General features: G+C 44.9%; 1 protein-coding gene across 22 annotated transcripts in view; it reads left to right on the plus strand.

Annotated features, from left to right (window-relative positions):
• The window catches only part of AAK1 (AP2 associated kinase 1), a 72,109-nt gene extending 50,569 nt beyond the window's left edge, over nucleotides 1-21,540 (plus strand). For 5 of the 22 annotated variants that reach the window (XM_087875756.1, XM_060683310.2, XM_060683309.2 and 2 more), the window contains 5 exons: nucleotides 39-140; nucleotides 2,351-2,452; nucleotides 3,713-3,823; nucleotides 5,590-5,694; nucleotides 14,931-21,540. In XM_087875756.1, the coding sequence (XP_087731882.1) occupies nucleotides 39-140; nucleotides 2,351-2,452; nucleotides 3,713-3,823; nucleotides 5,590-5,694; nucleotides 14,931-16,033 (1,523 nt within the window). In that variant the 3' untranslated portion in view covers nucleotides 16,034-21,540. Of the gene's footprint in view, nucleotides 1-38; nucleotides 141-2,350; nucleotides 2,453-3,712; nucleotides 3,824-5,589; nucleotides 5,695-7,121; nucleotides 7,677-14,930 lie in introns of those variants that run through there. The other 17 variants (XM_087875767.1, XM_087875766.1, XM_060683317.2 and 14 more) reach the window with 9 other exon arrangements.
• The last annotated feature ends 956 nt before the right edge of the window (nucleotides 21,541-22,496 follow it).

Genomic DNA, 22,496 nt, shown 5'->3' on the forward strand with positions numbered 1-22,496 from the left:
TCTTTCCTCTTTCTTGCTCCTTCCCGCTTCCTTACCAGAAAAACTGATCGAGGGCCTCAAATCTCCTGAGCCTGCGCTCCTGCTCCCCGATATCCTGCCACTGGCCGATCCCTTCGGTTGCACCTCCGATGCTATGAATGGTAAAACCTAGAATCCTCTTTGTTGTTTCCTTTCCTGTCCTGCACGTTAACCTGTGTTAGATTGCATGCTTTGCACACCTGCACACATATACGGTCCATCCAAATGGTGGCACCCTCCAGGAGGCGTGCCTGGGGTGGAAAAGCTGTTGGTCATTCTTCCCCAAGGAAACCAGGTAAATCGGACGAATCCAGGAGCTCAAATCTCTATACAAGCAAAACCACAGGTAGAATGTTGGAAATTAAACCGATATAACATTTTTTTCTGAAAGAATAATATAGCCAGGTAAAGCAGCATTGTTAAAGAAAAACAGACTTATATCTCCATGAAAGACTTAGCTGAAGTTTGAAGGCTCTCAGCCCATTCCCAGCCTCATCCTTTCCGCTCTCCAAGATATGCAAAGGCCAGTTTTAAGGAAGGCGTGTAGATATTTCCACAATGTTTTCTCCTTGAGGGTTATTAGTGTTTCTTCTTGCATTATTTGCCAGTTTTAGCCTTGCAAATTTGCTGCCTGGATGAATGAATGAATGGCACGATTGGTGAAGGTGTTTGGGGTTTTGCATTTGCCTCCTGCTGACCAGAGTTTTTCCTCCGGCAGAGCTATCCCATGATGGTACTCCTGGAATTTGATGTCAAGGTTTTATGCTTGTTTTCCCCCTCCCCACCCCCTGGGAGGCAAAAAGTGCAAATTATTTTGCAGTTTAAAAGACACTCCTTCCCCAAATTAATAATATATGGTGAAATAAAGGATTGTTTGGCCCTTGGTAGCATCTCGAAATATGACCCTGTGATCTTAAGTGGCTTAATAAAAAAGAAATGCAGAAAGTGACTTCAAAATGTTGCCTGCGAATGATTTAGGGGGAAGCATTGTGATCTATACTAATAGATTTTCTAAGCTACTCAGTGCTGCAGAACCCCCAAGATTGATTAAAAACTAATTTTGCAGATGTAACATGGCAAACTATGGCCAAACAAGGAGTTCTAGAAATCCACTTTAAATTGAAATGATGACATTGAAATGCCAGCATTCTGAAAGCATAATTTTTTAAAGTTCCAGGCTCAGTGAATGCAACAACTTAGATGTTTTAAAAGCCAACCAATTTGACTTTAAGGATTTTATAAAGCAAATTCTTGCAAACCTATTTTGTATGCTGGGTAATTTAATCAGCTACCTAAACTTTACAACTGAATAGAATTAGAATTTACAGTGAAAATGAACTGTCTGATCTGTACAGGGTTTTTTTTTCTCCATACATTAACAAGTTTATTGTTAACAACTGCCAGCCTCAGTTTGAGGCAGTTCTGTTTACACCTCCAGAATGGTGCAAGATCTTGTACTAGTGTAAAAGTTCATGGGAAAGTGGAAGGCATAGGAAGTGACCTTGAAGGACAAGGGGAAGAACCACTAACAAGGTGTGATGGTCAGATAAAAGGGGCTTCAGCTCCGGTCAAGAAAATATCTTGACAAAATATCTCAGAAGAGCCCCTCCCTAATTCAGGTGAAGATGGTGAGAGGGAAGGGGGAACACATTCAGTCTTGTAAAATTTTAGTACTGTATCTTTGCAATAAAAGTAGACTGGGTCTACATGGCATTGATTGTCTAGTCTGATGGACCTTATGAGGATGATACAGAACCAAGTGGGGGAAGTCCTTGGGGTGGGTTTCCATTCAGGGAAGTCCTACCAACCAGTGAAGTTGAAAAAGCTTATGCTATTCTTGGACTGCTGCTCGTTGGGATCACCACACAGGTTGAAGATGTCCCCACTGTGAGTGTAGTTACCTTCAAGATGTTTGAAACTCAGCATTGTGAAACAGATTTAGGCATAGTGCAGATAGGGCAAGGTGGTTATTGATGATACCATCACAATAGCACTTAGCAATAGCACTTAGACTTATATACCGCTTCACAGTGCTTTACAGCCGTCTCTTAAGCAGTTTACAGAGTCAGCCTCTTGCCCCCAACAATCTGGCTCCTCATTTTACCGACCTCGGAAGGATGGAAGGCTGAGTCAACCTTGAGCCGGTCAGGATCGAACTCCTGGCAATGAGCAGTGTCAGCCGGCAATTGTGCCTTCTATCTTCTATGGCTCTTCTCAGGCATTCTGAAACTGCTCTTTCTGAATTGGGGTCATCCCAGCCTGCTGCTTTCTTTTTCCTCCTGCCTCTTCTAACCCTGGTTTCTGCTCTACTTCTTTTGTGCTTTCGGAAAAGGAAAAGCTGACCTCACCGCCGAGAGTCTCATTCCGGGCCTTGAGGCTCCTGTGCCCCAGCTCACGTCCTCCCAGGCAGATTCGGTGGCTTCAAGCAGAGCAGGTTGGTGAGGCAGTTTGGGCTCTGAAGGGCTGAAGGGACAGAGGCAACCACCTACCGTTCCTGTTGTTGGGATTTTCTTGGGAACCGAAGCTGACTCCTTTCTTGATAGCCTTTTGCTTTAACCTTTAGTCCATCCTGAGTTCTGCTAGAAGAACGAGAACTGAGAGATCCTTCCCGGCATGCTAGAACTACAATGGGTGGAAAAAGTTTAAGCTGCTGCTACCCTGTTTCCCCAAAAATAAGACCCAACCGGAAATAAACCCTAGTGTGATTTTTCAGGATGCTCGTAATATAAGACCTACCCCCAAAATAAGCCCCAGTTCAGATCATCGGCCAGACAGATGCATTTAGTACCATATTTCCCCCAAAATAAGCCCTAACCAGAAAATAAGCCCTAGCGTGATTTTTCAGGATGCTCGTAATATAAGCCCTACCCCCAAAATAAGCCCCAGTTCAGATTGTCAGCCAGACGGATGCATTTAGTAACGTATTTCCCCCAAAATAAGACCTAACCAGAAAATAAGCCCTAATGCGTCTTTTGGAGCAAACATTAATATAAGACCCGGTCTTATTTTCGGGGAAACGTAGTATCCCTGGTCTTACATTCCAGCATTTGAATCTCTTAGAATCCGTCCCGAGTTAAGAGGAATTCCCGTCACCTAAAATTAGAACAACTACTACCCCTGCATTTTCCAGCAGGCAGATTTGAAAACCAGAATCCTTTTGTCTATAAACACTTTTTTTTGTGCGTGTGTGTTCATCTTTAGATGTTTCGCTGGGCTCTCTTCAGATGTTTGGGGTCTCTTTTGACTCAGGGATTGGAGGAAATATTAGTTAGATTCCTTCCAAAGTCAGCACGAGGGGGGTCTTAGCTTCGTTTCAATAACTTCAAATAGCTTATATACCTTCCCTGTATGTGTCCAGGGGTGTCTATAGGAGAGTCAGGTGTGTAATCAAAGCCTCACCTAGAACAGGGGTCTCCATCCTTGGTAACTTTAAGACTTGTGGACTTCAACTCCCAGAATTCTGGGAGTTGATGTCCACAAGTCTTAAAGTTACCAAGGATGGAGACCCCTGGCCTAGAACACTAGTGAGGCACTTTAGTCCCAGTTCAGGTCATTATTATTATTTTTTAAAAAGGATAGCTATGTAGAGTGGACCCTGGGTTAGAAATTAGCCCCTAGCCAAGGGAGCAGCCATCTCCTTCCTTGCTATTCTCTATGCTGTGATCTGCTACTCTGCTTCTTCTCCTGGTTCCAGATTCAATCACTGTGGAAGACTCCTTGCTTGATTGCTCTCTGCTTTCTAATCCTGGCACTGACTTCCTGGATGAGTTCGCTCCTTTAGCTGTTTCATCCCAAACTCACAAAGGTAAAGCTCCGTTTTTAGGGTTTCATTTGGTATGAAGAGACGAAGAGGCGAAACAAAAACCCCAAGGAAGAAGGTCTGAATAGATCCTGGTGGAAGGCAGGCCTGTGCATGTAAAAATATTCCTCGGTCAAGGATTTCTGCTCAAAGGTCCTCTGTCCATCAGAATATGGAAATGTATTTTAACAGTTCTGCTGTACGAAGCTGCTTTTTGCTAAACCGGATGGATGGGCAACGACTGTGCTAGGAGAACAGAGAGTCATTGATTCAAAAATTGCTGTTTTTCTTACCTTGGATACTTCATGAAACCTTCCATGGTTGCTTGAAAGGAAAGCTGGTGTCCTTCAAACTTTCTTTCTATCCAAAGTGCAGAAATCTTTTTTCCTGCTGTGTGGTCGCATAGGGTTGATATAGAAAATCCAGAGTTACAGATGGTTTTCATTTCAAAGTGAATTTTAATTTTCCTGCACTGAAAGGGGACATCCATTCTGACCAAAATTTTCATGATTGTAAAACAAAATTTGTCTGCCAAAACTTGGAAATAGATATTTGGTCTCTTGGAGAAATTTGAGGGTTTTTTTTGTTGTTGTTTTTTTTAAATCATACTTTCTCTCTACATCATCCATACTTTGTGCCATTTGAGAGTATCACTTGGAGCTTCTCTGGTGGGGAAGCAGCCCGCAAGCCAAGGCCAGGAAGACCAGAGACACAGCAGAGGAAAAGCATAAATTCAAAATCTCTGGGTTAGAAATATTGGTGGCAGGACCACAGATCTCAGGGACCAGACAGAGAGTGTAGCTGATCTTCAGATGGAGCTCCCAGAGTCCAAAGAAAGAAGGTTTGACCCACGTTATGAAGGAAAATGGTTGCTGACTTGCTCATATTTGACTCTCTTTTAAGGACCAACATCATCCAGACATCCTGGTATCCACCAAGGATTCTTAGAGAGAAATGGTTGATTCTTGAGTGAGCCTGTTAGTCTTGCAGAAATCCTGGCATTGGCATAGAACAGAACAACAGAACAGAACAGAACAGAACAGAATTCTTTTTTCCTGCCTTGAAGATGGGTGGACTTCAACTCCCAGAATCTGGGAGTTGAAGTCCACCCATCTTCAAGCTTCCAAGGTTGAGAAACACTGCTTTAGGCCTAAGGATGGGTCTCAGATCAAGTGATGCTCGAAGGCAGATATGAAGGCTTGCAAATGGGTAGCTCAGCAGTGCTCTTCCAAGGGTATCGAGAGCTGGCAGGGAGGCGGAAGCAGTTGTGGCATCTTGGAAGGGGCACCCAGTCAGCTGCTCTTCGCAAGGAGCACCTGTGGTGGGGGAACTCCTGGGTTATAAACCCTCACATGCATTTGAGGAGCAGAGTGAGATCAGGTGTTCAAAGAATGTACAACTGGAATTCGAATGAGAATCCAAGCCTTTTCGTCTTGGCACTTTTCTCAACTCGGCTCCCTGTGAAACGTTCCTGGTGCAACTTGGCTATTTCCTCTTAGACCAGCTACTTCCACTCCTGCTTCCCTTCCCATATAATTTTCATATCCATCTACTTCTGTCCTTTCCCTAATTTTCCAAATACCTGGTTTGCTTTAACAGTTTGCAATTCTGCCTCCCTCCCTCCCTCCCTCTCTCTCCCCACCCCACCCCCCTTTTGCAGCAAAACACATACGGCAAATGTTGTTTTGGTGGTTTCTAACCAGCTTTTCTCTGCTCTTTTTCGTCCTTTTTTAAATTCCACCCTCCTCCCCTCCCCCTCCATCATGCTGCAGAAGATACTAACCTGATATCAGGCTTTGATGTCCCTGGGGGCTCTGAAAAAGTGACAGAAGATGAGTTTGACCCCATCCCTGTGTTAATATCCAAAAATTCACAAGGTAAGCAGGTAGATGTCAAGGGAGATGCATTGTGGTAGTGTGTTTGCATGCAGTGTTTCTGCCCATCCAGAATTCTTAAGTTGTGTTTCTTGGTTTCAAGTTCTTTAGAGTGTTTGGTAGTACTAGGTTGTTTCCAGATCTTAAACCTGTTTACGGGGCAAAGATAGAGTTGACCATTCCCAAGTCTTCTGTTGGGCTTCTAAGACATAGGGAAATTCTAGTTTAAAGCTTTTTTAAAAATCCAGCTGTCCTTCCTTCTGATGCAGCCCTGCTTGCAAGGCGATTAATGTTTCCAGGACCCTACCTGTTACTACTTGAAATAACTTGTGGGATTCTTCTTTCATTCTCAAAAGCACTGTTGCCACCAAGTGGTTGACAGTCAAAAGATGTAGCCTCCATTAGACCTTTGTGCTAATTCTCTGCCGATCATAATCCTGGATGCTTAGTTTTGGGGGAGGCCCAGAGTGTGAATTCCCTTCCTAGGTGCTTCAAGTTGAACCACTGAACGAGTCTTCTTAGAGGGATTCACTGTGTAGGATCTTTGGTCATGAAAGGCAAGAGTGAGGAGACTGTGACCCATTGGATTTCCCATCATCCTCACTCAAATTCTCAATTCTGGTTCTGTTCTTTCCTCCGAGAGGAACAAGTCCAAGCCATCAAGTGACTTGGGGTAAGGTCCTTTGGATAAAACCAAGGTCCATCCCACCCTGCTTAATTAACGCCCGGGGTGATGACTGAGCCAGAAGAACCAGTTAAATTGCTGAAGGGAGGGAGAAGGTGCAGATACAGCCTCCGGTTCCTCCTCTTATTTCTGACGTTGAGTTCTGTTGCTTCAGGTTGCTTTGACTGATGGCTTGATGTTTGGAAATCCCTCTTTGGTCTCAATGTTGGAGAACCCCTGCAAAAGTTCTCCCTCCAGGCAGCAATTGTAACGGCACCAAAGCTTGGGTAGATACCTCCTAGACCAAGGTGTCAAACTCAAGGCCTGCGGGGTGCTTAGATCTGGCCGGCGGGGTGCCTCTGCCAGGGAAAATGAAGTGGCCCTCCCGAGCTCCGTTTTCGGTGGCAGAGGGTTGCAGGAGGCCATCCCAGCGGAAAATGGAGATCGGGAGACCATTTTCGCTGGCAGAGCTCTCAGGTCAACATAGGTGCCCCCTAACACGAGTGATATCAAGCTGGCCATGCTTCCCCTGGCCATGCCTCCCCCCACGTCAAACACAGCCCTGATTTCATTGCAAACTCAATGAAATTGAGTTTGACCTCCTGTCCTGGACTGAGGTCCTTTCCGTTTTATCTCACTCTTTCTTTGTGTGTGTGTGTGTGTTTGGACGTCTTTCTCTTTAATTTTTTTTTTAAACTAAAAGCTAACTTTTTTTTACCCCTGTGTCTTTTGCCGGATACTAAATTGCTGTCTCTCACACTTTCAGGTGGGCATTCTAGAAACAGCAGTGGAAGCTCTGAACCCACTCTTCCCAACCTAGCCAGGTCTCTCCTGCTAGTGGATCAGCTGATAGATCTGTAGCGGTCGCTCAGTAACAGGCGGCTTCTGTAACGTACCTAAACTCCTTTCGTTCCTTTTTATTTTTTTATTTTTTCCCCCTTCTTCTTCTTCTTCTCCTAACAGAGCTAATCTTTAGTTGTTGGATGGTTTTTTGTTTTTTTTTTCCTTCTTCTTGCTTTTGTTTTGTTTGAAAATAACGCCCAATGGGCAAAGAAAGGACCCTGCTCTGAAATCGTACTCTCTGCTGGGATTTTATCTCTCCTTGTTTCCAGCACAGTCTTGATGCAGCCTGCAAAAGTTTCTCGTGCAATTCTCTCCTACCTTTAAGGGAGCGCTACCCTGTATTAATCACCTGGCTACGATTTATCCGTTAGTGCCACCAAAACTATAATTGTAAAGAAACAAACAAACATACAAACATGTAATCTGTGTATGATCCTTGCTAGAAATACATACGACTAACCTGCCTAAATAATGCTAACTAAGATTGTCTTGTCAATTTTGTTTTTTCCTTGATTTAAAAACCAACGAGACCTGGGAGGCTAAAGGGCAGCTAAGTAGACTTGTCCTTCTCCAGTTCAGGGGAGCGTGTTAGGGAATCCTATCCTAGGACGGATTGGGGCCTGGACAGAGTGCCTTCCAAAGGCAAAACTGAGTTCGAGGCCTGATGCTTAGATATAAAGACATTTTAAGCCCTGACAGAAGACAGTTTGCTCCATATATACTCCTGTTTCTTTTTGCAACCTGCTTAGGAATGGACTTGTGCTTAAAATAAACCAATCAATCAATAAAGATACTAAAGCTGCGGAAATTATTCTACGCAAAATGGTTAATGTGAACCATATACTACTATGTCAAACAGCATGGCTAAGATCTTTTCTGTTGGATGGACAACCCTTAGGAGGGGTGGGGGTGGGAGAAAGCCATGGCGAAGAGGGTTGCGGATCTCTTTGAGGGATTGTATAAATTGTATGCACATGTCAGATTTCCTTGAAGGTAAGACTGATGTTTTGTTCTGTTTTTCCTTTCTCGGTTTTTGCAATCCCTCTCTGTAGTTGCATAGCGTATATTAACACGGTAAATATGAAGCCATCTCCCCCCCCCACCCCTTCCTGATAGACAGACTGTACTTTTTTAAGTTAGAGCCTTCTGTCTTTATAGAACTAGCATGAACTCCATGCCAATCAGTTTGCAGTAAGTGCTTTCCGGCTTAGGTGTATCTGAACAGTTTTATCTTTTCTTTTCATGTCGATATGCTCAGTTTCATCAAACTGCTGGCTATAGTAAACTTGTTTTCATTGGCTTCCGATCTTCAAGTCCAAAATTAATGGTCCCTTCCAAGGTTTTTCTTCTGAAAAGGAGAACGACTCTTAACTCCGTAGTTGGAAATAATCATTAGCTTATCGCTAACTTTGTGTATGTGCAAATGTATTGTAGTGGTTGAAAAAGTGCAGTTTCCCCCACGTGTGAATGTGCGAATGGCTCAATTTCTAGGTGTTTTGGCCTCTCCTACAGGATTGAAAGACCTTCTGGTGTAACCCTGAGTATTTTTTTCTCCAGCTTTTCCCACGAACCCCCTTACAAATCTCCGCCTTCCAGAAGTTAACTCAACGAATTCTGTAAATAGAATTTCACTGTCATGTCCATCCTCTCCTGAATCTCTCTCAAGTCTACTTCATTATAAAACAGTGACTGCTTCTGTGTGACGTGTGGGTGTCCATAGGTCGTTTTGCTGCACTTTCCCGATTTCCCTGACAAAAAAACTATGGAAAATTGTCAATAGTTCTTTACATTTTGGGGCAGCCTCTTTGATTCTTTGACTTGACTCTCGATTCCTGAAGTGCAGGTAACTGGAGTGTGGATCACACGGGCAAAGCTTTAGATAGAAAGTTATTGTATAGTCAGATGATACTGAAAATATATGGAAAAAAGAATGGATTTTTTTAAACAAATTAACCACCTGCTGTATATTAGAAACCAAAAAAAAAAAAACCCATCCTCCTGTGAATTAAAGTACTTTTAAAAAAGAATGTTTTAACATTTTAAGTTTAATGAACTTGTTGAAGGGTTTTGGAAGGCGTTTTACCGAAGCCTCTGGTCGCATGAGGATAGTGCTGTGAACTAACCAATGTGAATGGGGGGAGGGTCTTTTCTTACCCGCCCATGAAACGACTCGGCCAGTTAGCTGGGTAACTGTGAAATGATATTGTGAACGAAGGCTTACTTGTCACCGTGGAAATACTTCAGTAATAAACCATGATAATGGTGGATTGTGGGCTCATTGCTAAAGGTTGGTTTTATTTTTCAAGAGGAGATCCAGCTCAGAGGGGCTGAGCATCGGTGGTGGTCTCGTTCTGTCTTAATCAGGGGTCTCCAACCTTGGGAACTTCAAGACTTGTGGACTTCAACTCCCACAGTTGAAGTGTGGGAGTTGAAGTCCACAAGTCTTAAAGTTCTCAAGATTGGAGACCTCTGGTCTTAATGTTTCCATTGATGTATCTAGATCTAAGGCACCAAGAGGTGGTTCCCTTTGTCCCAAATGGGCTGAAAAATTTTGGCCACGTTTTGTCATCCTCTCTTACTATGCCTTCTGAAAGTAGTATTCATGTGAGCAAAAGGACACAACCTAGTTGTGCAGGAGCTGATGGAATCTCCCCTCTCCTGCCCAAAAGAGATGTGCTTATAGTCCCTGTGCAGAGAAACAAAAGGAAGAGAGAGAATAAATGTTATTTAAAAACATTTAAATGGTTATTAAAAGCTGAGCTTGCATTTCATTATAACAGTCCCTGGAATTCCTTCATAATGCATCCCGGGGAAGCGTTTGGCCTTGTTAATGGATGTTCCCCATTCAATGGCCAATGGCCATTCTGGACTTTACCATGGCATGAGTTAGGATGGGCTTAATTTTTCTGCCCCTCCTGACAACTGAGATTCATGACCAAGCTAAAGATTTGTCCTGACTCCAATTCCAGGGGTGATTCACGGCAAGGATTCCTGTACTAGAATGATCTCATCTAGTTCGTGTACAGTGGATCACTGATCCACGATGATCAACGGATGCTGTATAAATCACAGCAAACTGTTCAGGTGGAGCCAAATGGACCTTCTCTGGATCAGCCAACAATTGAAGATTACTATTCTGGCAGGAGTAAATGCCAAGCCCAGGAGATGAGCATTTTGTAAAGATCTCAGGAATGAAGAAGAGGTAGACAATCACTTAGCTGCCCTCTGCAGCGTGCTGGACATCGCCCGAGTGTCCCACAAGAAATGGTTCTCTGTTCTGCTGTCTGGATTGGACCTGGTTCCCTTGTCCACAGAGCACCAGGGATGAGCAAAGAGGGCTCTTAAAACACAGAGAGTCCTCAGTTACAATCACAACATCCGAGCTGTCCTGCAGACTTAACCCCATTCTATTCTAATGAGAGATCAAAATTGCAGGGCTGGGATTGAGTTGTAACTAAGGAGGATGGAGGAAAAATGGAACGAACGCATTTCTAACATCTGTGCGTTGCTAAGCACAAGATCAGCACACGTGTGCATATGTGTGTGATCATTTTTTTAAATGCCTTTTTCAAAGCCAAGGAGCTAGAGACGATATGCTATATTAATCATGGGAGTCTTTGGTGTTCTCTGAGCTTGGCTGTTTTCCTGCAGATGTTTCATTACTCCTCTAGGTAACGCCATCAGTTTACTAGTTGGGTCATGAAACATCTGCAAGCAAACCCCCCCCCAAGCTCAGAGACCACCAAGGATTCCATAGTTTAACCTTGAGCTACAAATATTCTCTTCTGCTGTTCCTATATTCATTATGGTTCAGTCCTACAGCATTCCAACTTCTAAGGCAACTTTCACACGGGGACGGATCCCATTTGGGGCATATGTCACACTGAAAGAGGAGCTGGCACATTTTATTTATTTGTTTCTTAATGGCTAAACTCTTTTGGGTTGAAAGACTTGGGAGGCTTACTTGTAGACGCCAAAGAGTTTTGAATGCCAGCTCCCTAGCGCGGGTAGAGGCGTTGCCTTGTCCTGAAGTTCACGTTGCCATGAAGGATGGAGAAGAACAGGAGGAATTGAATTGAATTTAATCAATTCAATTTATATGCCACCTTTCTCCGAAGACTCGGGGCGGCAAGGAAGTCTTCTGGACTCCTTTGGGCATTGCTGGAAGTTGGGATTGAGTTGCAGGAGGGGTGTTCAGAACTCAGGAGCAGCTTAGTCCTTCTCAGCTCAGACTTTTTTTTATCACAGTCAGAATCGAGTTTAGAAGTCGTCTCAGGCACTTGCACACACACCCCAGATTTCCAGAAAACATCAACATGTCCAACTTCCAAGTTCCAGGTGTCTTCTAGATTCGTATCGCTGCTGTTAAGACATTTTGTCGTTGGTAGCAGGGTAGCAATGTTGCCTCAATGTTCCCAAGTGAAGGCGCAGAGGCCAGCCATGTAACCTGGGCTCTTAAGGCAGAAAATTCCTGATATTCTAGCTAACAATCCACTGGAAACATTTGCCAGAATATCTCAATTTGATTTCCACCCTATCCGGTATCTAAACGTGATTGAGTGCTATCAGTCGGAGAAATCGGAGAGTTGCGTTTCATTGTTTATTTTTTTCCCTACCTTTGAAAGACCTCCAGAAAAGTTGAGAAAGGCCTCGCTCCAAGCTTCTGGAAGCTGAGAGCAGAATGGCTGGGAAACATCAGGCCACGAAGGCCACTGTCCGGAACTAACTCCAGATGCAACTATGGATGAAGAGAAGAGTGGCCCAGATCTTCTGCCAAAGGGGTGGGAGGGAAATGTCTTGGAAACAGACATCTCATAAGAGAAATCTCAGAGGAGAATCACAGGCAAGAAGACTTGGTCAAGGCAAGAGAAAATAGGAAGCCTCTGGACTGCTCAAGAGAGGATTTTGGAAGCGGCTGCCTCTATGGATAAAATTTATTGGTCAGCTTGAATTTGCAACCAGGTTGTCTTCAGGTAATATTAAAAAAGAACCCCAGAAGAGAGTCACTCCGACAAATTCTACCAATTGTCTCATTTCAGCAGTATGACCAGTTTGTGGTGGAGAAAGTTGTTTTCCATGATGCTCAGGCTAAAATAGAACAAAATCCAACTTTTAAACATTTGCGTGGCTTAAGGAAAACAGGAAAGAGGGGAAGCATCGGCTTCTACAATGCTCTTGTTGTACAGCGGAAGTGTCCAACCTTGGCAACCTCAAGACTTGTGGACTTCAATTCCCAGAATTCCCTAGCTGGCTGGGGAATTCTGGGAGTTGAAGTCCACAAGTCTTAAAGTTGCCAAGATTGGAGAGCCCTGTGATAGAGCAATGTGTAATCTAGGACTTCCCCTTCCACCAGCTATTATTGCTGCCAAAAATCAGTGGCAGAGTTGATTGTTCTCTTGAGTGAACCCCCAAATAAAATTATCCTGGTTGAAAGAACAAAGCCCTTTAAGCTCTCCAACAATTGGGAGGAAAATCCCAAATTCTGGCTTGCTTATTGATTGATATGGCACCGGTCCCCTCACATGTTTAGCCCTTAACTCCCCCCTGATTATAACAATGGTTTTGAGCACAAAAATATTGGCCCTTCCTACTGTAGAGATTTTCAGGGCTATGTTCGTGTACACCCCCAAGAACTCTGGTTAGCACAAGAGCCTGGTTCCAGGAGTGTTTGCGGGTTAAAAATTGGTGAAAAAAAATCCTATATTTAAGCTAATTCTAGGACCTTAGTTCCTGCTTACAGAATTCCCAACAGCTGAAATTTGATTTTAAGATTCTTTCAGAGAAATTTTTAAAAAAGGCTTGGAGTAGTAGGGATTCATCTCAGAAAGTTAAAATAAAGGCTATCTTACGATATAACATTGCCTGTTCCACTACAAACGACTCTCGAATAGGAAGAAATTCTTGGCTGGTTTTTCATTTCTGATTTTTCTCGGCGGGATCTGCAGTAGCCGATAAGCCAATTAAAAATGGAGACACGGGATGAACTACAAATCAACAGTCAAGAATTTTAAGCATCTTCCTCTTAATCTGGCTTTATTTTATCGTGTAATTTAGGCTTTAATACTCTGTCAATAAAATGCCGATGCTTGTCCAATGAGTCCCATCTTTGATCACGAGAAGCAGCTCAATACCCTAACAGCCGATGACCTTGCCTAAGAAGTGTGTTATTGAAGCTCGGACACATTTATACAAACTGAAGTAGAAATCCTGTATCCCAGACCTTTGTAAAATTCATAAAGACGCCACTCTCTTCGCAGTGGAGGCTTTATAAGCGATGCAGAGCCTTCGTTTTTGCTTAAAGAGCCCTGCAGATCTTCTGTGGACCAGATGACCATCCCTACCATCTCCAGAAGGGCCCCAACGCCGGTATTAGCTCAGCTGGTCCATCAGAAATTGGCCAATGCCCGTTGGTGAACCGTGATCCCCTGCCTTCTCCGAATTAGCAGAGACACTTTCCCCTCCCTCCTTCCGAATTTGAGCGGTTCCCATCATTGTGCCCCGCCATTTCTGTGGATGGTGGCCAACGCGAAGGCCTTGGCCTTGGGCTCTCTGAAGTTTTAGTTTTTACGTGCCTTTTTCCTGCCCTCCCGCTAACATTGTAACCTGCTCCTCTTTCTTGGAAGGTAAGCTCTCTTGTGTTCTAATAACTGTGTGTGTGATTCATCTGATCTCTCCCATGTGTGTAGCAAGTTCAAATCCTTCTGCTTGTTTGGGTAGCCTCGTTGGGTGGCACAAGGATGGGCAGATCGGCGGGCTTTGGGTTGGACTGAGCCAGCTCTTCTGGGTCTGGCCAGCAAACTAGGGTCTCAATAGGCTTGCTGTCCCCCTCAGTGAAGAGATGTTTTTTTGCTCTTTGAGAAAGCTGGCAGGCCCAAAGAGGCAAGTTGTTGATCCCCGTTCATCCACAGACCAAGATTAGTAGCAGCTTTGAATGGGTAGATTTGATCCTTCAAGAGCTCTTGGGAGCGGAAGGGATTCCCCTTGGCCTCTCCTGAAGGTGGCTTGCAGATGGTAGCTAAAGCTTTCTCATTTCTAACCCTGATGAGATTGAAAGCATTTTCCACCGAAAGGAAGCAAAGATTTGATTAAAGCAAGCTAGCACAGGTTCTATTTCGAACCTTCTCTTGAATTTCCCAAGTATTTCCCCTCAAAGTCTGATGCAGGAGATAGGCAGGAAAGCGAGGGAACCTATGAGAAGACAGTAGAAACACAGCCTCTGTGGGCGTCACTTGAGCCCACTTCTCAGTTTACCCCGAATTGAGAAGAAATGGACCTCCTCATTTCCCCATTTTCCCGCTTCCCGAATCATGAGATCTAGAACCTTGGCTTCCTTGAAAACACCTTGTGTTAGTGATGTCTGGGACAACCATTTTCCCTTCCTCCTCCTCCTCCTCCTCCTCCTCCTCCTCCTCCTCCTCATTCTCCCAAGTCTTGAGTGAGTCTTGGGTGTCTGTTTTATTAACACCTTCCATCTCTCTCTAACCCACATTTTGTGGAACCTTGAAATGTGAAGTAATGCCGAGTTGTGTCCGTTGATTGTAACTACCTGGTTTCACTTTTGTATGATTTTTTATTTTATTTTAAAACGTATTTCTCCCTCCATCTCCCTCCCCTCCCCTCCCCAACATGTGTGCTGCTGATTTTAAATCCCACGTCATTACACCTCTGTGGTTTACTTTTAGCTGTCTTATCTTAAGATTAGCAAGTAACGCTCTTGTTTTACACTTTGTAGGACGGCAAGGGAAGCCAGCTGCGTATTTCATGGTCAGCGCTGAGCAAGAGCGAAGGCCGGGCCCCACCAGTTCCTTGCTGCTGAATAAGCCACAGCAGAGTCACCTCGGCGGAGACGCCGACTTCTTTGTGAGGGATGGTCTCTCAAGCAACAGCTCCTTCCACAGCAGCGAAGGGGAAGGGACCGACCACGAGGGAGACATCCTGGACTGCAGTGGATCCAGGCCTCTGCTGATGGACTCGGAAGAGGAAGAGGAGGCTTGTAAAATGAACCCCCCTCTTCAGGAAAGGGGAAGGGGTTCCCCAAAGGATTTGAACCTCCCACCGGCCCAGAATGTGCCAGGGCCGGTTCTGTTCGAGGCTTTTCCACAACGAGCTGCGGAAAGGTCTGAAGGAGACACCGACGTGTTTGCCACGGCCCCTTTCCGAGGCTCTAAAAGCTACTGTGATGACTTGGACATTTTCACGAAAGCGCCATTTCTCTCCAAAAGCCAAGTCTTTCCTAAGCCGCTGGATGAAGGCGACGTGTTCCTTAGAGCTCCGTTCACAAAGAAGAAAAGCCAGGAGGAGTTGGCATCTCTCCATGTGGTTAAGGAACCTCCTGCCACTGGGCCATTCCTAGGCTCAGCTGGGGCTGCTCAGTACCCACGTGCCCCTACATTCCAGAACCTGGAGGTGGGCAGCCATGGCTCCCTTCTTCCCCAAAGTCAGTATTCGGGAGCCTCATCGGTTCAGCCCTCAAGAGCAAGTGACGGCCCAGAGGCCCACCCTCCCAAAGGCGCCTCTGGAGAACTTGGCCCCCTAGCCAATGACACACTCCAGAGACAGGTGGGCCTCCAGGAAGGCTTCTTGGGAGCAAAGAACAGCCCGCCTTTCCACCCACAGTCCTTAGCGAAATACTCCCGACACTACAGTCCGGAAGGCAGGCAAGGGGCCAGTGGCCAACCCATCGCGGCTTACAAAGTTGTATCTCAGACCAACAAGCAGGTGATAGCTGGGTCGGTTTCTATCGCCTCGGTTTCTTCCAGGACTAAAGAACTGCCCTCGACTGACCCATTTGCATCTGCCCCCTTTCCTTCCAAACTGGGGAAGCAGAAGCCCTAGATGGTTTCTACGGTGGCTTCCTTTCCAGTACGTGGCTTCTGACCCAACAGGGGTCTTCTTCTCAAGAACTTGCAAACGGACTCCATGAAACTGGACACTCTCTCTACTTCAACCATCCTGCTCAACACTCTTGCTGTGGTGGGACTTTCCTGACTCCTAGGAAGCCTCCTCCTCAGAGCACCAATAGCCAGCGATGGAGATTTTGGGTTTCTTCTGCAGCCACTATCAGCTGAGCAACGCACTTTCCAGTCTAAAACTGTTTGGGTCAATGTTTATCCTTAAGCCAGAAATCCCACAGGCAACCTAGTAGGCAGGACCCGTTTTGCCTTGGTTGAAGGTTAGAGGAGCATCTCAACATCGTGTCAAATGTGTCTGTACCAGGAAAAGAAAAGATAACCAAATGGAAGATTATTTATTTTGTTCTGTTTGTCCTACAAAGAAGCTGAGAGGACTCTACTTGATGCTACTGTTTCTGGAGTAATTCTCCATTTGAAACCGAAGCCGTCTTCTACAATGTGCATTTTCCGTTCTTTTTGTCCGAATTGAATTCCTATCCTAAACCATGTTCAATCTGGGCAAACGTTGGCTAGGATTTAGGCTATAGTCTTACCTGACAGTATAACAAACCATGGAGTAGACTACAAACCGTTTCTGTTATTTTCTGTTCTTTGTATAAGTCTGAGAAAGCGCCTGGTGGTTTAAAAGAGTTTTTGCCAGCTTTTTAAAGGGGAGTTTTTGTAACTTTTGTAAAGCTTTCCATCATTTGCTCTCCATTTTTTTGCAAAACCAGGTTTTTTCCCGCCCTCCCTCTTATGAGAGATCATCCAAAAAATTGTTAAGGGAAAATTCCCATTCTCTTGCCTTCGAACTCCACTTTCTCCACGGCTGAATTTTCTAGCTTTCTACTTTTAGAGCCATGTGTTTTCCCCCCCCTCCTTTTGCCACTGAATTTGCAGCCCCCTGGATCTGAAAAAAGTGCTTTAGCTACACCCAGGAGTCCCGGCTTCCAACTCTGCGGAAGGAAGGCAAAAGCAGCCTTTTTTGAACCCTTGAAAAACAGTCCACTTTTTCCGAGACTTTGTAAACCATGAGATGAGCCTTGTCCCACTTTCTCCACCTCCTCCTCTCCTCTGCCCCTCATCCGTGGATGGGGGAGGAAAGGAAAACCAGATGTCCCTCATCCCTATGTTCATTCACGACTAACCCCAAAATTGGTGCACTTGGTTTGAGTGTGCTACTTTCCACTACTGAATGTGGCAATTCAGACCTTTCCATGAGTGTGTTCTGTCCTAGTGGAAAGGCAGGGGAGATGCGAGTAAGAGGGCACCTAGGGGTCCCCTTTTATACTAGCTTCTCTCAAATATATTCCCTCCACTTGTGCTAGATTTCAAATTTCATATCATCTCCAGCCCACCTAGGGTGCAGCTGTTCGAAACGCAGGTGAGCTAATTTGCGACTTTGGGTGCAGTTACGTCTCTCGGATGTTCAGAGTCGATCCTTGTTTTTGTTTTGCACTGCACAGGTGACCAAGGAAATGCTTCACCCCCTAGTGGTTTTTTTTCAGGCGTTCAATCAGCTGCCATCCTATCTACAGTCCTGGGATTCCACTACAGTCAATGGATTCCCCCTTCTGCAAATGCCTCTTCTCTGACGGCGTTTAAAAGTGGAAATCTGGTTCTCTAAAAAGACTCGGTCGACCGTTTAAATCCTTGCTAGGACAATCCAGAAGAACCGAGAACGGGATCTATTCTCGAACTGAACTCGTGCTGGGGAAATTCAGTTGCTGGCCACAGGTTGACTTTTCAGCTGTGAAGACTGCTGCCATGTGCCTTTTCTGGAAAAAAAAACAAAAAACGTTGTTGCGTATATTTGCTGAGCTGACGAGGCAAGATACTCACATTTTTTACCTCTTGAAAACATATCAAAGACCCCGTTTGTATTTTTCTTGAGATTTGAACCTGTTCTCAGCGGGGAGTATAATCACTTGATGGCTCCTTTTTGAAGGTGGGGGACGCACTTTCTACCACTCTCCCGTGCTGTGGTTGCGGCATTTATTGGGTAGGGAAGTGGCATGACCTGAATCGGGGAAAATAACGCTCCCCAATTTCGTGGAGACTCTTTGTAAAAGACTGTTGAGGTCTGGATTCCCTACCTTCCTTCTCTGGCCTGCGGGAGAACTTGCACTTTTGAAAACGATCAGATTTCATAGGAGAATAAAATGCTTCTTTCCATCACGAGTATTAAAAGAACGGGAGCAGAAACTGGTGGAAGGGGTATAAGATAATTGAGATGCTAAAACAAAATGCCTCCTAAAGCAGGGGTCTCCAACCTTGGCAACTTTACGACTTGTGGACTTCAAGTCCCAGAGTTCCTGGCTGAGGAACTCTGGGACTTGAAGTCCACAAGTCGTAAAGTTGCCAAGGTTGGAGACCCCTGTCCTAAAGCAATGGTCCCCCAACCTTTCTGGCTTTGTGGACCGGTGGGGGGCAAGGGAGAGAGGAAACGGTTCTGTGCCGGCAACAGGCGCGCACACTCGCAGCTCCATTTTTGTGTTTCGTGCCCGTCGCTCACACAAATGGAGCTTCACACGTTTGTGTGAGTGCCCACCATTGGCACAAATGGAGCTGCGTGTGTGAATTGCGTGCCTGCTACTTGCCCAGCCCGGTTCCAAAGGGGCTGCGGCCCTGGGGGTTTGGGGACCCCTGTCCTAAATTTGACAGTTTTTAATTCAGTCTTCCCAGGACCCTCATTTTGACTGCTGGGCTCTGCGTCTTTTCATGCATCCTGTTTCAAGAGACCCACCTGAGTGTGTGCAGAAGCCTTTTCCCACAAGATGTGATAGTTCATCCTTCTAGGAAATGGATGCTGGATATGATTTTGGGATGAATTAAAGCATCTTGCCTGCTGACACATTCCTGGACTGTAAATACAGGAGGTTGGCTGTAGGTTGAGCCAACACCCCAATGGGGCTCACAACGTCTCTTGGCCAGGACTTCCCTCCTTGTGCACCTACCTCATCTCTTAAGCAGGTGCTGGAGTGTTGTTGTTTTTTTCTGGTTGTACTTTTGCTTTATTTTTAAATGCAGTTTTTTTTTCTGCAGAACTTATTAGTATCAGTTAGAGCTTGCAGAAAGAAATTTGATGGTTCAAAAATTTGGATTATCTTTTTTGGAAGAGGGAGAGGTGGTTCTCAAAAGCATGGATGCAGACTTTTGCACCTCTGCTTCTGAAAACGGAAGACTGAACGTGCTTCTTTGCCGTCTTCAATTCAGTTAAATGTTATCTGTCGTGGTTTGAGAGGACTCCTAACACATTGGGAAGACCCACTCTTAAGAAGCCACATAGCTCTGAGGAACATTCCCCATGACATACCTTGAAAGGTATTATTTTAGGCCAGAATATCTATTGTGAAAAAATTAGGAACTGCAAAGAGGTCATCTATGTAAGATAACACCGTGTGGTGACTCAGAACATCACAATTTTTCCAACCTGGTGTTTTCCAGATGTATCGGCCAGGGTAGGAGACTAGGAGCCTGAATATGCAATGCATCTGGAAGGGGTTTATTTGAGGAAGTCACCTGTGATCTCTGTTTAATTGTGGACAAATGTCCAGTTTGGAATTTTCTGTTGTCCCTGTGTTTCATCAGGGATCTATAGAAATTTGGCCGCCTCCTATGGTTCTTGAAGACAATGGGAATGTTTTCATTTTACTTTGGTGACGAATAGATCGAATTCTGGTGTTTACATCACTGTTACAATCAGTTAACTCGGTTGCTACTAGTTTTAGTTGGGTGCTTTGAAAATCATTGCAGAAATCGCTCCCCCGAAGAAAATAACTTTTGAATGGGCTAGTATTATTAATATTAATATTATTATTGTAGCAGTAGTAATAGTTTAAAAAGTTCTACAAAAGTTCACGTGGGACAGATGGTACTTAAGTAGCAGTTCAGTGCTCTCACCCACGGTGACTTTGATTTAAAGCTGCCAAAGTTGAGAAACGCTGCTGTAGGACACAGAATCCAAAACTCTGCAATTTTCCACCTTACCTAATTAGTCCTTTGGGTGCAGGTATTTTTCTGTTCATATCAGTGTGTGAGAACATAACACATGTTAACAGATTTCTTGTATTTATTTGGCATTTTTAAGCATTCCCTTCATCTCTGCCCCTGTCTGTCTTAAACTTGATGGTGATGGAAAGAGTAGGCTTAACTTAATAATAATAATAATAAAAAACCACCCCAAACTCTATACTTCCAATTCCAGGAGAATAAAAATATGAGCCAAATAATGCAATGTTGAAAAATGCAATATTTTCTCCTGTATTGATATAGTAATCACTTGGGCTTGTGTTTGTTTGTATGCATGTATGGGCTACTATCTTTTGCTGTTTATTTTGTGATATTTGAATTCATTGCTGCATAATATTGATGAACAAGGGGGTCGTCTAAATTTGGGGAATATTCTGCTAACTGTTCCTGAAATGTAGTTGTTCCAATAGGACTCTTGAAAGACTCGTCCTCGCAAGTCCTGTCATCCCTGATGGAGACACACAAACTGAAGGTGGTGAAAATCTGACGCGCGTTCGGCTTTTTTTGGTCAGGTGCAATATTAAACATGTGAACACGTTTAACCTGTTTTGTGTTTTTTAAACAGTAGCAGCTGAAGGTTGTGGTGAGGAAAGGTGATTTGGGAATGCAAGTGAAGTAGATGTACAAGCACACGTATCACACTACATTGCCTCCACCGTTCCTTCTGGAGCAGAGGTCTCCAACCTTGGCCACTTTACGCCTGGCGGACTTCAACTCCCAGAATTCCCCAGCCAGCTGAGTTGAAGTCCGCCAGGCGTAAAGTGGCCAAGGTTGGAGACCCCTGTTTTGGAGGAATGCATCAAGGAGACCAGAGAAGTAACTGTGTTGTGGGAATAGGTGGAAGGGCAGGATCTTGACCCGCAAAACAGGATTGGCATCTTTCTCCTCCCTGCACACCACAACTCTTTTTTTTAATTTTTGCTTACCCATCTGTTCTTCTAAGAGGAGGTGGCCTATGGGGCCAACCACCTTGGCCTTGAGCCATGTGGCAAAGCAGGGAAGGCGGGGGCACGGCCCCTCCCTTTTTGTGCCCCCCGTTAAAACAAGGTCTCCAAACTTGGCGACTTGCGGAGTTTCAACTCCCAGAATTCCTCGGCCAGTCCGCAAGTCTAAAAAAGTCGCCAAGTTTGGAGAGCGTGCGCTAGGAGAACCCAATCTGAGAAGATTTGGCTTGCAAGGCCTTCCTTCTAACTTTTCATAGGAACCAGAAGAGTCTTTTGGGTTGGATTTTGATGATGGGGAACGATGGAGGCTTTTGAAAGGATCCGACTTCCAGAGGACCAATGACGGTCAGCAAATGTTGGGATGACAATCAGAGTGCGCGATAGGCAGGAACTCTTTCCTTTTGTAATGTAAGCATTTTGTATTCTCTGAAGCGTTCAAATGGAATAAAAGTTGAAGACGTTGACAAAAGCCTCACACCAAGTGTTCGGTCTGTCTTTATTTTCCTGCTGCCCAGGACTACATTACTAGACATTGTAACGTTGGCAAGTTGATGATTAGAAGATCCTATCCGTATCACCTTGCTTTGTGAGCCTGACTGCTGCCTCCTTTGTTCTTTGTAGGATCCCCCGTCAGACTCTTACTTCAAGCTCTGCAATTGGCCCAGTAGTGCAGGGACGTATTGCAAAGACACCCTTTGATGCAGAAAGTGGATTTGGTCATAGTACCGTCAGGAAAATATCTCTCCAGCTAAACAAAACGAGTGATTGCCGTGAAGAAGCAACCCATTCATAGAAGTCATAGAATAACAGATTATCAAGGTTGGAAGGGACCTTGTAGGTCATCTAGTCCAACCCCCCGCCCAAGCAGGAGATCCTACACCGTTTCTGACAGACGGCAGTCCAATCTCTTCTTGAAAGCCTCCAGGGATGAAGCTCCCACAACTTCTGTTCCATGGGTTGATCTCACTGTCAGAAAATTCCTCCTTATTTCTAGGTTGAATCTCTCCTTGGTCAGTTTCCATCCATTATTCCTTGTCTGGCCTTCAGGTGCCTTGGGAAACAGCTTGACCCCTTATCTTAGAGTCTTAGGGCTGGAAGGGACCTCGGAGGTCTTCTAGTTCAACCCCCTGGCCAATCTGCAGATCCTATTCCATCTCAGACCAGTGGCTGTCCAGGAATTCTGGGAGTTGAAGTTCCCAGATCGTAAAAGGACCACTGTTCCCCAGCCCATGGATGTCAGAGAGTTGGGTTCCCAGGATATGTACGACTCTTAGATTGGAGCAGGAGTGTGCGGGTTCCTTGACTGATGTGATGGGAAATGCTGCACATCTGCAAAGGTTCGAGAGAGGAGTCCTTTTGGGGCCTTTGCAACGTCCTCTGGCATCAACACACGCTGCCCTCTCTGCAAAAACCCTGGAGACACTTCTCCCT

Source organism: Pantherophis guttatus, chromosome 9, assembly GCF_059756535.1.
Source record: "Pantherophis guttatus breed Tessera chromosome 9, ASM5975653v1, whole genome shotgun sequence".
Taxonomy (NCBI): domain Eukaryota; kingdom Metazoa; phylum Chordata; class Lepidosauria; order Squamata; family Colubridae; genus Pantherophis; species Pantherophis guttatus.